Raw genomic sequence first — 16,537 nt, forward strand, 5'->3', positions numbered from 1 at the left:
CCTTCACCTGAGCTACGTATAACTCTCGGTGTGCCCTGAGATGAGGGATATCCTGCCCAAAATCCAACTCACATCACCCAAAATAGAGTTCCACTGCCCATCCATCCGACAGACCAACCTTGATCATCCCTGTACTATCCTGCACCAAAACCAGCACATTACAGGTCATTCCCTTGTAGACAACCCAGGTGCAAGAGATGTGCCATATCATGGACTGCACTACAGTCACAAGTTTGTCCTACCCTATACAAGGTAAAGTCAGGTGTGAAAGAAGCCATGTTATACACCAGCTATGCTGCAATTACTGTGTAGCATTCTATGAGGGTGTGACAGGTAACTAACTGTCCACTAGCATGAACTGCTACTACAAAACTATTATCAGTCACAAACTTGACCATCCAGTGGCCAAACATACTGCACATCATAACACAAATGACTTTAAGTGCTGCATGCGACATTTGGATACTCTCTTCCAGCACAAGTTTCTCTGAACTACACAGATGGGGATTCTCACTCCATATCCTGGATTCTCACAATCCCCCTGGCCTGAGCTTCCACTAATCTGTTTCGCACTGATCTCACTTTACCTTTTTTCTTATTTCTTCTGTCATTGTCTGTGCTATTCCTTCCCCATCTGTTGTACAATTTATGATGCATGATAAAATGGACCAATTAAAAAAAATCAATCAATCTATCATATCATGTACTGCCTTCTCCCACCAGTTTTCCATCCTCCCTCTCCCCAATGCAGGTATTTTCTATCTATCTCTCTTCTCTCAGTCGCCCTTTCCATGTCTCCCCCTCCCCTTCTCCCTCTCCATCTCCACCTTCCTGTTTTTCCTCCTCCTGTCTCACACTACTCCATTACCTCCTTCTTGCCTTGTGTGGCCTTCCCTACCTCATCCCCACATCCATCAACCCTAGCAACTGCTCTTAATAATTGATAATCAATAATCAGTGTCACTATGGCCACAATAGTGTGCATTTGGGGGTAAGTGTGGTTTAGTGTGTAAATGTGTGTACTTTCTACTTAAAAAAGGGCCACAGTTCGGAACATAGTTTTCTGTTATGAATGTCTACACAACGCACAAAAGTCTGATATTGGTGACTGATTGCCCTCCCCTTATTTCACGTATTGTTCACTCCAGGAATTTCCATTATTTCATCATAGTTTATAACCCAGCAAAATGTTCGATAATATGTTTAATTTATTGTTTGTATGGTGCTCACTATGTAATATGTGCGTTAAAAATAAAATGTGTGGTTTCATACATTTTACAGTTGTATTTATTAATACATGTATGAAAACTATCTTTACCATTCTGACTTAGTCCTGCATAGGCTAATATAAGATTAAATATCTGGATTGCTACTGTCTCTTCAGATTCAGGCATCTTGCTCAGGCTCTGAGGTATGGGCTGACGACTAAATGCCCAATATGCATAAGGAAAACCTTTGTAGGTTTCTCCATGTTCTGCAGTTGAACCATGTTCCTGTCGTAATTTTTCAAGACGATGTTTACTTAACCTGTTGAGACAAATGGAATTCAAATTAACAAAATCAAGCTAAAATCAATTACTCAACATATGCCACAATGGGAAATGTTTTCATAATAACATATTAATGCTCATTACTTAGCTGCACTAATCAACCAAGAACTCAAGTAAAGGTAAAATATTTGTGTGAAATATTATATACACACGTGGCTTGCCATTAAATATAGACAATACTATAATTACACCAGCTATCTGTTTCACTAGTATTTGTATTACACCCATAGTTTTCCTTCGCCATAAGTGCACTGTTCTGTGTAAATTTAAAATCATGGTTTATAAAAGAAATGTTCCAACACATCTTGATGTTTGTCATATTCTATTTATTTACTTTTTTAACATCACTTCACAAGAATATATTGATGGCTAAAAGGCTGATAACCCCCTCCCCACCCCATCCTCTCCCCAAATGTGTTTCCAGAAGCTGTTTATATATTACCGCTTTCTCACAACCATTCCCATAAATAGGTGTGTCTTAACCCCTCAACCCCCACAGTTTTATTTCTAGATAATAAGCCATTTGTGTTCTATGTTTGATTGAAATTCCTTCATGAATCCACATTGCTCCCTTCCCTCCCCACCCTCTGTCATCCCCCTACCCTACCCTCCAATTATTACTGTATCCCTAGGATTGCCAGGGTATCCTAGTCCCACTGTATCTCCCCCCCCCCCCCCCCCCCCTTCCCCCAAAGAAAAATACACTTGACATTAAATTATGAGCTTTCTGGTGTTGAGGTATGTGCCAACACACCACCCAGTACCAAGGTCTGCCAGTATATGTCAGGTGAGTCATTCTTTTCCAGGCTTTTGAAAATGACTGCAATGTATTCGAGTTACGGACAGATCCGTTATACTGTACGTGTTTGCACTCCAGTCAGACAGCAGCCTGTATAGATTTTATGTTTTTGAGTGTGTAATGAGCTTTTACCTGACAAAGGAACCTTATGGATTGACCATAAGCAATTTTCTTTATGTATATTTATTGGTAATCAGTTTCCTAAAGCAGTGCTACACCATTTTAAAGAAGTAAAAATTGAAAAAGTTACCTCTAAAAAGGAGATGATTACTAGCTCTGTTAAGTGCAAAACAGTTCACTCAAGTCAAACTCATGCTTGTAGCTGAACGAGTAGCACTGCAGTCTGGTAATCAAAGAGTCTCATGTTCAGATCTCCTACATGGAAAATCTTTTCTTTTTTTTAAACCTTTTATTGAAAAACTCAATATTTTCTCTCAAGTAGAAATTATAATAAACAAATACTGAACTATAATTTTCTACTGAAAATAACGTCATATTATTTTCGATTACGGGTTAGATGAAACAAATTAAAATTTGAGAGAGACATGTGAAATGACTTATGTATATGAAAAATAATCGAGAATAAATTTTCACTCAGCAGTGGAGTGAGCAATGAAATGAAATTTCCTTGCAGATTAATCTGCAAGGAAGTTTCATTGATAATACTGGTTCATATTGTAAGCTCGTTCCACTGCTGAATTGAGAAAGAACAAATTAGTGCCATTAGCAGTAAATAGATGAGACACTGAATATCCAGGGGAAAAAATGCATTTGCAGTTGACCAGCTAATCTTCCTGCAGATTCAGTCCCGCCTTTAGAATTTTTGTGCACTACAGTTCACTAGATGACTAAAGTTGTGAAGTTGATATAGTTGCTGTAGCACAGTTTACTGTAAATAAGCATCCATTTGAAGATATTTTGCTGAATAAATCAGATTGATAATACTTTAGACTACCAAGTTTGTAGTCTCATGACATAGCACACATGCAGGTTTACTGTCTAAAATAAGACATTAATATTTATTGTGGGATTTTATCTTATCTGGCATAATGTGTGTTTCAATGTAAACTTCTTGCACTTGACATGGAAAACAAATCTTAAAGCACTTGTTCTTGTTAGTTCAGTGATTTGACACCTGAACATGCTTCAAAGCAGAAATATGTAGGGGATGAGAAGGAAAGACTGATTCGCTTGGCGAGTAGATTTTTTATCTACCCAATTAAATAATTTTGTCAAAAGTATTTATTCCTAGATAAAAAGCAAAATGTGTACAAACAATATTATGAAAAGGATAAATTGCTACACCATAGAGTTGATGAATTGAGTTGCAGACAGGCATAACAAAAAGACTTTCACATTTTGATTTCAGACAAATTCTTTTTCAGAAAAGAACACACACACATTCACACAAGCAAGCACATCTCAAGCACACATGACCACTGGCTCTGCTTGCTATGGCCGGAACACAAATGTCATGTTGAATGAAAGCAGCAATCTGGAGTGGGACAGGAAAGGGAGAAGGATAGCAGGGTATGGGTGGGGGAAGAAAGAGTGCTATCTAGTGGAGTTTGCAGGTACTAGAAGGCTGCCGGGTACAGTGTCGGAAGGCTGTCTCCCACTCCCTGTTTCCTTTGCCTCTTCTATTCACTGTCCCTCCATGTTCCCCATTCCCCTTCCCCTCTACCCTACCTCCACTAGATAAAAATTTAAAACACTGATTGAAATTGCAAAAAACAGTCCCTTGATATGAGGTTCTAACACAGACAAGACAAACTGCCGATACAACCACTTAGGTAAATTCTACAGTCATGTGCAATTTTTTTCTGCTTCTTGTAAAATATTAGATGGTACATATTTAGTTTTACTTTGTTTCAGATCTGAAGGTGATCCAGGGAGATGAAACATGTCATGTAATTAAAAATGTCCAACTGAGACTGAAGAATAAATGAGAGATATTTTAGATGATAGAATTATTTCACAGTGTAAATAATATTTCGTAGATCTATGTATTAATTCAGAGTAATGGAAAATAATTTTTGACTAACAGGATAAAGCATTTTGAGAGCCCAACAATAGGCTGAAACATCCTTTCAGAACCCTGAAAAAGAGAAATTTTTCATTGGAAAATGCATACAAACAAACCTTCTAAGTGTGTTCCGAAGGAAACTACCTCCAGTATCTTGGGGCTTCCTTAATATCTCACTGTCTATGAGGTTTCGCCGGCAATTGACTAAATTCTGATAGAGTCTAATACGATCTTCATTAGTTATTGGTTTCACCTGCAATACAAAGATTATCGATGTTTTACTGTACTATAATGTAATATTAATGAAAAATTAACAGTACTAAATACAACAATGAAGATATGCATTGGATTGTTTTATAATTAACATAAAATTCTGAAATAAAAAAATTACATTTAATTTTAAAAACAGTTTACACATAATGAGCTTTTAAATTTAATGGTTAAACTTTTAGCATGCACACTCTCAGTTCCTATTTTAAAGGTGTAGAAAATTTCAAGTATAATAAATGCAAAGGATTTCAAAATAATGATAAATATAATTGGTCAGAGCAGTATTCTGAGCTAAAGGAAGTGAAAGTTCTAGCTTCAAGAGGTCACAAAGACAAGGAATAAGGGGAACACAGCACAAACATAACAATAGTTCACAGGAGGCAATGGCACACAAAAATGAAATGTTTCTGATTCCCCCCCCGCCCCAGCACACACACACACACACACACACACACACACACACACACACACACACACACACACACACACATACTGAATTCATAGCTACATGAAACCTCTACATGTAGCACTATACTTTGATTTTGTAGTTACCTTTTTTAGATCTACAGTACAGTGAAAGCAGTGTTTGTGAAAGAAGAATAAGGTTTCTTTTTTTCATTTAATTCAAGCATAAGTCTTGACATTTATTTGTGATGAATTGCATTTGGTATATAACATTTTTATTTTATTATTAAAGCATGTTATATGAGTAACAAGTGCTTATGAGTAAACATGCATGTATTAGGTTCTCCACGTTCAAAGATTCCTGTTGTTCTGCAATTGTATATTCAACTAATGCAAGGCCACTCCATTTGCTGATAGATACTTTATTCATGTTCAAGGCCAGTTTTGACCTTCACATCCAGGCCATTATTAAGTGAATCTGAAAACTGTGCTGTTATGATGCAACATCAGATAATCAAATGATCATTTGACATTGCCTAGAATGGCACAGTTTTCAGATTCACTTGGATGTGGCCCAGATGTGAAGGCCAAAACTGGCCATGGGCTTAACTGTAGTATCTATCGACAACTGGATTGGCCTCTCATTAATTAAATATATATAAGTGATTTCAATTCTCTATGAGGAAAAAGATGCAAATAACTAATCGGGCAGTTATATTCTAACAATTCACGAATGGAATTTCAAAACAAGTAAGGGTAGTGTGCAGAGTCACCTACTGACACTGGTACTGGTTGAGTTGGTAATGGTTAGATCAGTAGCGAGAAAAAAAGAATAGGAAAAAGAAAGACTGAAAAATATAAGAGAAACAAATATTTTGTGACAAGTTAAAACTATGTACCATAACATGAATCAAACTTGTGTTCCAGTTTTCACAGGCTGTAAGTGCAGTATCTGAATATCCCTTGCAGCTTCAACATTTCACTACTTTCCCTCCATATCTTACAAGCTCCACAGATATTCTCTCATGATGCTGTGACTCTGGCACACTGAGGAGAATATATCCCAAGAGCTCTTCCCCCGATCTACTTCCACATACATACTCAGCAGGCCACCATATGATGCATGTGGGTACCTTGTACCACTACTAGTTATCGTCTTCTCAGTTCCTTCATATGACCCTTAATTTATCTTATCCTCATGGTCCTTACACAAAATGTACACTTTAGGCAGTAGAGTAGTTCATCCATCAACTTCAAAAGCTGGTTTCTAAATTAAACAAAACTTGTGCTGCCGGCAATAGAATGCCTCAGCAGTCAGCTTCAAATATTGTTCTCTAAATTGTCTCAATACTGTTTCACAAAAAGGACTTTATCTTCCCTCAAGGGATTCCCTTTCGAGTTCCCAAAGCATCTCTGCAATACTCGCATGCAGGTTGAATCTACTGGTAGCAAATCTAGCAACATGCCTCTGAATTGGTTCCGTGTCTTCCTTTTATCTGAGCTGGTGGGGAACTCAAACACTTGAACTGCATTCAAGAATAGGTCACTCTAGTGTTCCATACATTGTAGCCTTCATAGATTAGCTACACTTTCCTAAAATTCTCCAAACAAATCAAATTCAAGCATTCAATTTCCCTATTGCTGTCATGTGCTTACTAGCTTCTGTGAATTACATAAATGGTAATTTAATAATATTATGAGAAGGAAAGTTGCCACTCATCACACAGCAGAGACGCTGATTCGCAGATAGGTGCAACAAAAAGATTTCACACTTAAAGCTTTCGGCCAATGGCCTTTGCCAGCAACAGATACACATACGCATACACACACTCACACAAATGCAACTCACACACACAATTGCAGTCTCAGGAAACTGCAACCACATTGCGAGCAGCAGCACTGGTGCATGATGGGAGTAGCGACTGGGTGGGGGAAAGGAGGAGGCTGGGGTGGGGAGGGGGGAGAGAGAGTATGGTGGGTATGGCGTACAGTGAGGTGCCGCAGGTTGGGCAGTGGGCAGGGAAGAGGTGGGGAGGGGGTGGGGTGTGGGGAAGTAGCAGAAAAGGTGAGAAACAGAGAGATATAAATAAATATAAAAATAATTTTTACAGCGAAAAAGGAGAGAAATAGAGAGAAATAAATAAATTAATAAATAAAAGTTATTTTTGTTTATATTTATTTCTCTTTATTTCTCTCCTTTTCCACTACTTCCTCCCCTCCCCATCTCTCCCCTGCCCGCCGCCCAACCTGGAGCACTTCACTGTCCACCATCCCCACCATACTATCCATCCCCCTTCCTTGCCCCAGCCTCCTTTTCCCCATCCAGTCACCACTCCCATCATGCACTGGTGCTGCTGCTCGCAGTGTGGTTGCAGTTGCTTGAGACTGCAGTCGTGTGTGTGAGTTCCACTTGCGTGAGTGTGTGTGTGCATACGTGTGTCTATTGTTGACATATGCCATTGGCCGAAAGCTTTAAGTGTGAAAATCTTTTTGTTGCACCTATCTGCGACTCAGCATCTCCGCTATATGGTGAGTGGCAACTTTCCTTCTCATAACATTGTTAGATTCCATACTGGGTTTTCCATTGTTTGATAAATGGGAATTTTTCTTACAATGCATCCTTAGGTTCCACAATCTTCCAAGCCTCATCCTGCACTAACCCCTGTTCCACATCTAGCTTTACTCCTATTCCCAAACCAATCACTTCATTTATTATGCATTCATGCCTTCCCCTCTGTTGTCTCCCTTCTTCCTCTGTACTCTGTCCTATCTCCTCCTCCTAATCAACTCCCCCAAGTCATTGAGTGCTATATGCAACTCCCGATGCATGTGCCAGGGCAAGCTCATTGGTAAACAACAATCCTGCCACCTTTCCCTCTCACAATCCTCCCCTCCAAACCTTCCTTCCTTTCCCTACTACTTTCCCCCCTTGCTCCCTTGAACCAACACAAACTTGCACTCCCAGCAAGCTGCGGTGTCCGTATAATGTAGTAGGCTAGAACTATGTAGCCATGCTAGTGTGTGTGTGTGTGTGTGTGTGTGTGTGTGTGTGTGTGTGTGTTTGTTTGCGAATTTATCACTAGGTAGTTCTGAAGGAGATCATATGAAAGCTTAGCAATGTTTTTGGTCTTTGTCACGTGCCAATTGATCACTCAGTCTCTCAATTATGTAGTGAGTTGGTTACCTTTGTTCCCATCATTAACACTTAGCATGTGGCTAATGTAATATTGCGATAACTGCAGAAATTGCCAGTTACAATGATTTTATGAAGTGTCAAATATATATTTATTACTCCCGAAAATGTCTGAGAGGTCTGCAGACTTCACAGTTTGCACTGTGACTGCAACAACGTAAAAACTTACCATTTTTGTAAACTTTAATACTGTCTTTTGCTTCATAGGCATTAGCAGACATCTGAGTTCTCTCTGTTTCATGCATTCTGTGAGTTTTTGCATTCAAAATATGCAATGAAAAATATTCAGTGAAGAGGAGACATAGTTGGGGCCAATGATTTACAAAATCTTTGACAAATCTACAGATGAAGAAAATGAAGTATCTGATGACAGTTCAGATTATATGTCATCTGAAAATAGTACAACTTCTAGATTTTCTTGAAGTTGGGTTGCTACATATGTTCATCTTATTTCCGTGCAGATTGCATTGCTATGCACAATGTTGGATTCTGTATTTCAAAGTGTACTGCACCGTACTCAACTACGAATGTTAAATTTTGCTTTGATTCTGTGTTTGTGTGTTTCTCCGTGATGTAAACAAAATGTAAAAGATACCTAAACATGGAGATTATGCATTTGTTAGCATAACAGACTTCATTTTCAATTTTTTCTGCAATAAATACTATTAAATTGAAGTTTCATCTGTATGTTCAGATTTAACTCTAGCAATACCAAAACAAGTGTTTTTAATGAAGGTAGTCCAATAAATGTAAAAAGTTTTGAAATTACAGCTACATATTTGAACAAGAGTTGTAACTTCCAAAAAACATAAATTTCAGCCAGTCCACAGGAAATAGAAGCTACCTACAAGTTCAGCACTGTAAGTGTTAATTATTGATATAGCAGAGAGTTGATTGAATCACAACCACTTGCATTTTACTGAGATGATTTATTCTGCACTTTGCATCAGTCCAGGAGGCACTTCTGGATAGCACATCTAACAGTACTCTGAAGTAATGTGCACAGACTTGAAAGCTGCCTGCATTAGCAGTGTGTTTTCATCCACGAGATTGTGCCTCGAAAGAGCAATACTGTGAACTTCTGATAGAGCCTGCCTTGGGCAGCTGCCTATTAAAACCCTGCTGCACTATGCTTGCATTCAGTTATCATGTTATTACTGTGTGCATACATTTGCCTTACCTTATTGTGTTCAGTGTATGTTATGATGACTGGCATACTTGCCACAGTTAGATAAAGTTGCGCTAACATTCTTGGTTGTGTTATGTGTCCAAGTTATAACACAAGTGGCAATGAAGAGGAGATTGTTCTCCGCATGGTTTCAGTCTCTGGTTGGTTCTCCATTGCATCTACGATGTCTGACAGTGCTACTGATGAGTTTTTAAGCCTGGTAGTTGATCAGCTAGAGGTTATTATGGCAGCATTGCAATATTTCAATCAACAGAAGGAGGCATTAGCTACAGTGCAACACAGTCAAACCCAAATATTGCTAATATCTGCCTCTGTTTTGGTCAGTTTGGATCCATCTCAATCTACACCACATGCCACGTTACCCCTTGCATCTCCTGTTTTGCCTGTCACTACTCTGGTCTAAATCTAAATCTACACCTACATAGACACTCCCTCAGCCACCATCAAGTGTGTGGTGGAAGGTGCTCTGTACCACTACTTGTCATTTCTCCTCTTGTTCCACTCGCAAATAGAGCGAGAGAAATAAGACTACCTGTACGCCCCCATATGAGCTGTAATTTCTTGATCTTATACTTGTGGTCCTTATGCATGATGTATGTTGGCAGGAGCAGAACCATTCAGCAGTTAGCTTCAAATGATGGTTCTCTAAATTTTTTTAATAGTGTTTCCCAAAAAGAATGCTGCCTTCACTCCAGGGATTCTCATTTGAGTTCCTTTAGCATCCCTGTAACACTTACATTTTGTTCAAACCTACCAATAACAAATCTAAGCAGCCCTCTGCTGAATTCCTTCGATGTCTTCCTTCCATCTCACCAGGTATGGATCCTAGACACTCAAGCAGTACTCAAGAATAAGTCAACCAGCATCCTATATGCAGTCTTCTTTACAGGGGAACCACTCTATCCAAAAATTCTCCCAATAAACTGAAGTCGACTATTTGCCTACCCTACCACAGTTTTCACATGCTTGTTCGACCTCACATCACTTTGCAACATTACGCCCAGATATTTAAATGGCATGACTGTATCAAGCTGGACATTAGTAATACTGTATCTGAACATTACAGGTTTGATATCCGTACTCATCCACATTAACTTACATTTTTCAATATTTAGGGATAGCTGCCATTCATCACACCAACTAGAAATTTTGTCTAAGTCATCTTGTATCTTCCTAAAGTTACTCAGGTTTGACATCTGTCCATACACCACGGTATTATCAGCAAACAACTGCAGACTCCTGGCCACTCTGTCTGCCAAATCATTTATGTGTAGAGAACAACAGCTGTCCTATCACACTTCCCTGGGTCACTCCTGACAATACCCTTGTCTCTGATGCACACTCGCCATCAAGGACAACATACTGGGTTCTATTATTTAAGAAGTCTCTGAGCCACTCACATATCTGTGAACTTATTCCATATGCACCTACCTTTATTAATAGCCTGCAATGAGGCACCATGTCGAATGCTTTCTGGAAATCTAGAAATATGGAATCTGTCTGTTGCTCTTCATCCATGGTTCTCAGTATATCATGTGAGAAAAGGACAAGCTGAGTTTCACAAGAGTGATTCTTTCTAAAACCATTCTGATTCATGGACATAAGCTACTTATCCCTTACCATTCTCGGCTTATGAGTCTGTCAAAGACTGGGCAGTCTATGAAAATCGGTTGCTGCAACATTTTCATACGTTTGGGCTGATTGTTGTTACCTTATGCCATGCTTTCTTTTTGTCTTGGTTATCCCCTCACATGTATCAAATACTTTGCCAACTGCCCCCCCCCCCCCCCCCTGCAGGATCTGTCTTCACTCTCTTTTGATAACATGTGCATCCATCTTTCAAAATACTGCAGCAAACAGACACATATCACTGACACTCGAGTTGAGTTCTATCGGCGTTGCAAGAAACTGGATCATTTCTACAAGACTTGGGCAGATGAGCTTCAGGGTTTAAGCAAACACTGTCACTTTTTCACTGATGTACATAAGAAGTCATATGCTGACCAAATGAATTGTGATGCAATCATTTGGTTGCCTCCTGATCATGAGGTTCATGAATGGGCCCTTACAATGTGAAATCCCCTCCCTCTCCAACATTCTAACTATAGCACAATCATTTAAGGGTTTGAGGGCTACAGGTAGTCAGATTGAATAGTAGTGTAAGGTTGCAGAATTTCAACCCACTTCCCCTTGCTGTTTGTCAGATGGTTCACAGAGGGACAATATGGTGGCAGTGATCCACATGTGGGCAAAAAATCACGGTGGCCGGCCCACCTGACTGTGGCACCCACTGCCACAGTAGCAGCACAGCATGCATGATAATGAACAACAGTGCAAGTGCTCCATGCTTTCCTCTTGTCCGTTACATTTTGTCACTCATGATAGGCCTAATTGTCATAAATGGAGGGCCGTTTGCCGCCAGTGCAGCAAAATGGGTCACATCACTCCTGTTTGTGTAATGCAAAATTCCAACAGCCTATTGCAGATGCTGACATGGATGTCCATTGCATCCAATAAGCTTTTCATTGATGTCAAGGTTTATGAGAATGTTTTGTACATGCAAGTCGACAGCCGGCCGGAGTGGCCGAGTGGTTCTAGGCGTTACAGTCAGGAACCACGAGACCGGTATGGTCGCAGGTACGAATCCTGCCTCGGGCATGGATGTGTGTGATGTCCTTAGGTTAGTTAGGTTTAAGTAGTTCTAAGTTCTAGGGGACTGATGACCTCAGAAGTTAAGTCCCATAGTGCTCAGAGCCATTTGAACCATTTTTGCAAGTCAACACTGGTGCTGCTGTGACGTTACTCATCTTGCAAACAAACATGGTCTTAGTGCCAGTGTCACATACATTAGTCACCTATAATAAACAAAGCATTCCAATATCAGGTAGTTTCTTGGGCCCCATCACATGTATATCTGTGGTTTGTCTGCTGACTTTTCTAGTGATGAACAATGTCTGCACCAAAAAATTATTTGATGTGGACACCTGTAACCTTTTCAGTTTAATCTTGTCTTCGATCAAGTGCCTTATAAACAGTTCAACTCTTTATGCTCTGAATTTTCCGCCCTGTTTTCTGTGGGATCAATCTGTGCGAATAATTTCAAAGCCCACATCATCATGAAACCTTCAGCCAGACTTTGTTTCTTTCGGGCTCATGGGCCAGTGCGCTGGCGTCTGTGACCAAGTCAATGCAGAGCTTGACCACCTCATAGCCTCTGGGGTTGTCCAACTAATCACATTCTGTGATCAGTCTATCATTGATATGCATCACTTGCCGTGCCCTGTCAAACATTTTGCTAAGCTTGCTGGTGGTCAGTGTTTCCCAAGATTGACTGCTCCGATACGTATTTGCAGTTTCCCATTGACGCTGACTCTCAATGGCTCTTGGTCATTAACATACCTTTTGTCTTGTATCAGTATTTGTGGTTACCATTTGGTGTGGCCAGCGCCCTGGCGATTTTTCAACAGTTTCTCGAACAACTCATGATGTCTATGCGTGACTATGTCAGCTATCTTGATGATATTGTGGTCTCTGGCTGCTCCACTGCTGAGCATCTTAACAACTTACACAAGCTCTTTTTGGTGTTGTAGGCCACTGAGTTAAAATGCAATTTTGAAAAATACTGCTTCTTTCAGCCTTCTATTGTTTATCTTGGGTTTGAGGTCTCTAGCACTGATATCAAACCCCTTCATCAGAATGTCTCTGGCATCGTGGCTCTTCTGTGTCCTCTGTCAGTTAAGAACTACAGTTTTTTTTCCTTTTTTTTAAGGTAAGATTGCTTATTATCATCAGCTGGTTGCACAAATGTTACATGCCTTGCTGTATAAGGGAATTACTTCGGCTATCCGCATGCATGTGAAATGGCATTTTCCAAACTGAAGTCTATGTTACAATCTGCATCTTGCCTTGTAACCTACCAACAGGTCACCCATTAGTGTTAGCAAAAGATGCATCCTAGCATGGGCTGGGCAAGCTGTTAGCTCATAAATACTCTGATGTCTCTGAGTGGCCTATTGCATATGTGTCGAAGACACTTAATTTGGCTTGGACTAGATATTCACCATCAGGGAAAGAAGCACTCGCCATTTTTTATGCAATAAAGAAATTTCAGGTCTTCCTGTATGGCGTAAAATTCCACCTCATCAAGGATCACAAGCCGGTAGTTTCACTGTTTAAATGTTTAAACCCTCAGAGTCACTGCCAGACAAAGCAGTGCATTACCTTCAGTGTTTGGCACTGTTCCTCTCTCAATACACCTATGAGATTCACTTCCGACCCACGGGTAAACATGTGAATGCTGATGCGTTCTTCCATTTTCCGACCAGTATGGATCCAGTTTCTGATCAGGAGGAGTTACTCTGTTTCCACGTTTGTGAATGTGTTCAACAAACTGTCAATCATTTTCCAATCACCAGTGCTCAGGTTGTGCAAGCTAGCACTACCGATTCGATTTTATGGAAAGTGATACATTGTGTACAACATGGCTGGCCTGAGGTGCCTCCAACATGGGCATCTGACCCCCTATGTAGCTACTATGTGTTTCAGCATCATTTCTCTGTCACTGATGGTGTCCTGCTCCTTGATATGGAATATTCAGCTCATTGTATAGTGGTTCCCTCAGCACTTGTTCGGAGATCCTGGAATTGCTTTATGCTGATCACTGGGGGCTGTCACGCACCAAGGCATTAGCCCACCATTATGTTTTCTGGCCTCGTTTGGATGGTGACATCACTCATTTGGTTACAGCATGTTCTCAATGTGCATCGTAGTAAGCTGAAACTGCAGGAAACATTCTCTACATGGCCACAACCTTGGGACCAACTCCACATTGATTTCACTGGCCCTTTTCTTAATGCATATTGGCTAATAGTAATTGAGGCATTCTTTCAGTTTCCATATGTTGTTTATTACCCATCAACTTTAGCCTCTGCAACTGTGGCAGCCCCATTGAGAATTTTTTCCATCAAAGGATCTCTGATAATGGCCCTCAGTTTGTGTTGCAGGAGTTTGCCTCCTTCTGCAACACCCAAGGGGTTTGCCACATTTTCGACTGCCCTTCCACCAACAGTCCAATGGTGAGGCTGAAAGATTAGTTAGATTAGTTACAATATTCAAAATGCAAATGAAAAAGTACATGATTCAGTCCCTGTCCAATATTGGCTTGGATCAATTTCCGTCTTCCTATCAGTTCATGCCATTCAATGACAAAAGTTCTGCCAAACTGCTTCACTGGCATCACCTCAGATGCTCCTACATCTCCTGCACAGCAGCCAAGAATGCTGACCTGTGCAGCTCTCGTCCCGTTTTTGGCCCGAGTTGGCTGTCTGAGCATGAGAGTTTGATCATCACCCAAAATGGATTCCCACCATCATCTACAGATGCTGTGGCCACTGTCTCTGTGGCATCCATACAGATAAGGGCTTCTGTACTTGTCATTACGAGCAGCTGCATCTGGGTGTGGACTACCAGACATCCTCGGCCAGGACACCAACATCACCATGCCAGTCTGCGTCACTCGACAGATCACCAGATGTGGCAGGTCCCTGCCATGACAAACACAAGGGGTCTCCCATCACTGGTGGACAAATATGGCACAGCTTCTCCAATACCACTAAACCAATGCAGCTGCCATCCACACCAGAGCCATCTCCTCCGCCTCTGCCACCAACTGGTGGGGTACCAACAACACCAGGCCCTGTACCTGATGTGGACTTGGAGCTCACACCAACATCACCCACACTGCCATATAGGTTGACAGGAGAAGGAGGATGATAGTTAACATGCTTATCAGGTATAATGCAGTTCAATATTATGATAATAGAAAATCCAGAATGTAGGTAACAGACAGAAATGAGCAATAACAATCGTTCACCTACAGGCAAAGTAGCTATAGACTGACAAAATTCTGCTTAGCTAGTCTCACCAGGTCTGCAACTGCCTTAAAGGACGCTCTGAACTGAAGAGAACCCCACACAATATCTTATCCTCATTCATTAAATTGATTTTCTGTCACCCACTCATGCAATGCAGTAAATTAGTCCATCCTTTTACATCCCTGCTCCAAATCCCCCACCCCACAAGTCATTACTCTACATACTCCACAAGTGTAAAACCTGTTCCAGACACCCACCCACCACCTCCTCCTGCAGTCTAGTCAAAGGCACTTCCTATTCAATGAGAAGACTGTCTCATGTGTAAACAGTCATATCACATATCAGTTGCGCTGCAATGAATGCGGATATGGGTATAACAACTAACCAAGAGTCTACCCACATGAATGGCCATTGCTAGTCTGTGGATAACCACCAACTTGATAGCCAGCTGTTAAGCATGCTGCTCACAATCAAACTTATGGTTTCAAAAGCTGCTTAAATACTTCTAGCATTTTACTGTTACTGTTGATCATGACCTATAGCCCCTACTTGCATCACAATACTTCACTACTCTTTCAGCTCCAATATTTTCTTCTCCCACCCTCCCATCAGTCTGCCTGGGCAGCTGTTTGTAAGCAGTTAGAATGTCTGTGGCCTCAGAGGTGTGAATGTAAGTGCCTGTAAGAGTGAGATTATGTACTCATATAAGAAAAAGGGGAAGAGCAAATGTGCTCCCTGCCGCCGTTGCATAAGCAGCTGCAGCAGCAAGCCGTATACTCATAGCTCACTCATTTGTTACATAGTTTAATTCTTAATTTCTTTGCGTGTTTTTGGTACTTGCATTGTTTAATTCATAAATTTTGGCCGTATTATAGTATTTGAGAGTTGTAGCATCGCGTTTTTGTACCTGTATAGTGTAAATTCACGTAGTCGTTTGTCTTCTGTTTTTGTTTTGAACGGCCAGTGTCGGTTGGTCACAGTCAGTGTGCTCCCTGCCACCATTGGATAAGCAGCTGCAGCAGCAAGCCGTATACTCCTATCTCACTCATTTGTTACATAGTTTAATTCTTAATTTCTTTGCCTGTTTTTGGTACTTGCATTGTTTCATTCATAAATTTCGAGCGTATTATAGTAATTGAGAGTTGTAGCATCGCGTTTTAGTACCTGAATAGTGTAAAATCGCGTAGTCTCCTTCCGCCGCCGAGCAGTGTGTCAGCAGTAAGCAAGTAGCA

General features: G+C 40.6%; 1 protein-coding gene across 2 annotated transcripts in view; it reads right to left on the reverse strand.

The window, feature by feature from the left end:
- LOC126361386 (myosin-I heavy chain) overlaps positions 1-16,537 on the reverse strand; it is a 783,760-nt gene that overhangs the window by 39,981 nt on the left and 727,242 nt on the right. For both annotated transcript variants that reach the window (XM_050007788.1, XM_050007787.1), the window contains 2 exons: positions 4,492-4,628; positions 1,319-1,527 (listed from right to left, as the gene is read on the reverse strand). In XM_050007788.1, the coding sequence (XP_049863745.1) occupies positions 1,319-1,527; positions 4,492-4,628 (346 nt within the window). The remainder of the gene's footprint in view (positions 1-1,318; positions 1,528-4,491; positions 4,629-16,537) is intronic.

The sequence above is a fragment of the Schistocerca gregaria genome, chromosome 1 (assembly GCF_023897955.1).
Source record: "Schistocerca gregaria isolate iqSchGreg1 chromosome 1, iqSchGreg1.2, whole genome shotgun sequence".
NCBI classification, from domain to species: Eukaryota; Metazoa; Arthropoda; class Insecta; order Orthoptera; family Acrididae; genus Schistocerca; species Schistocerca gregaria.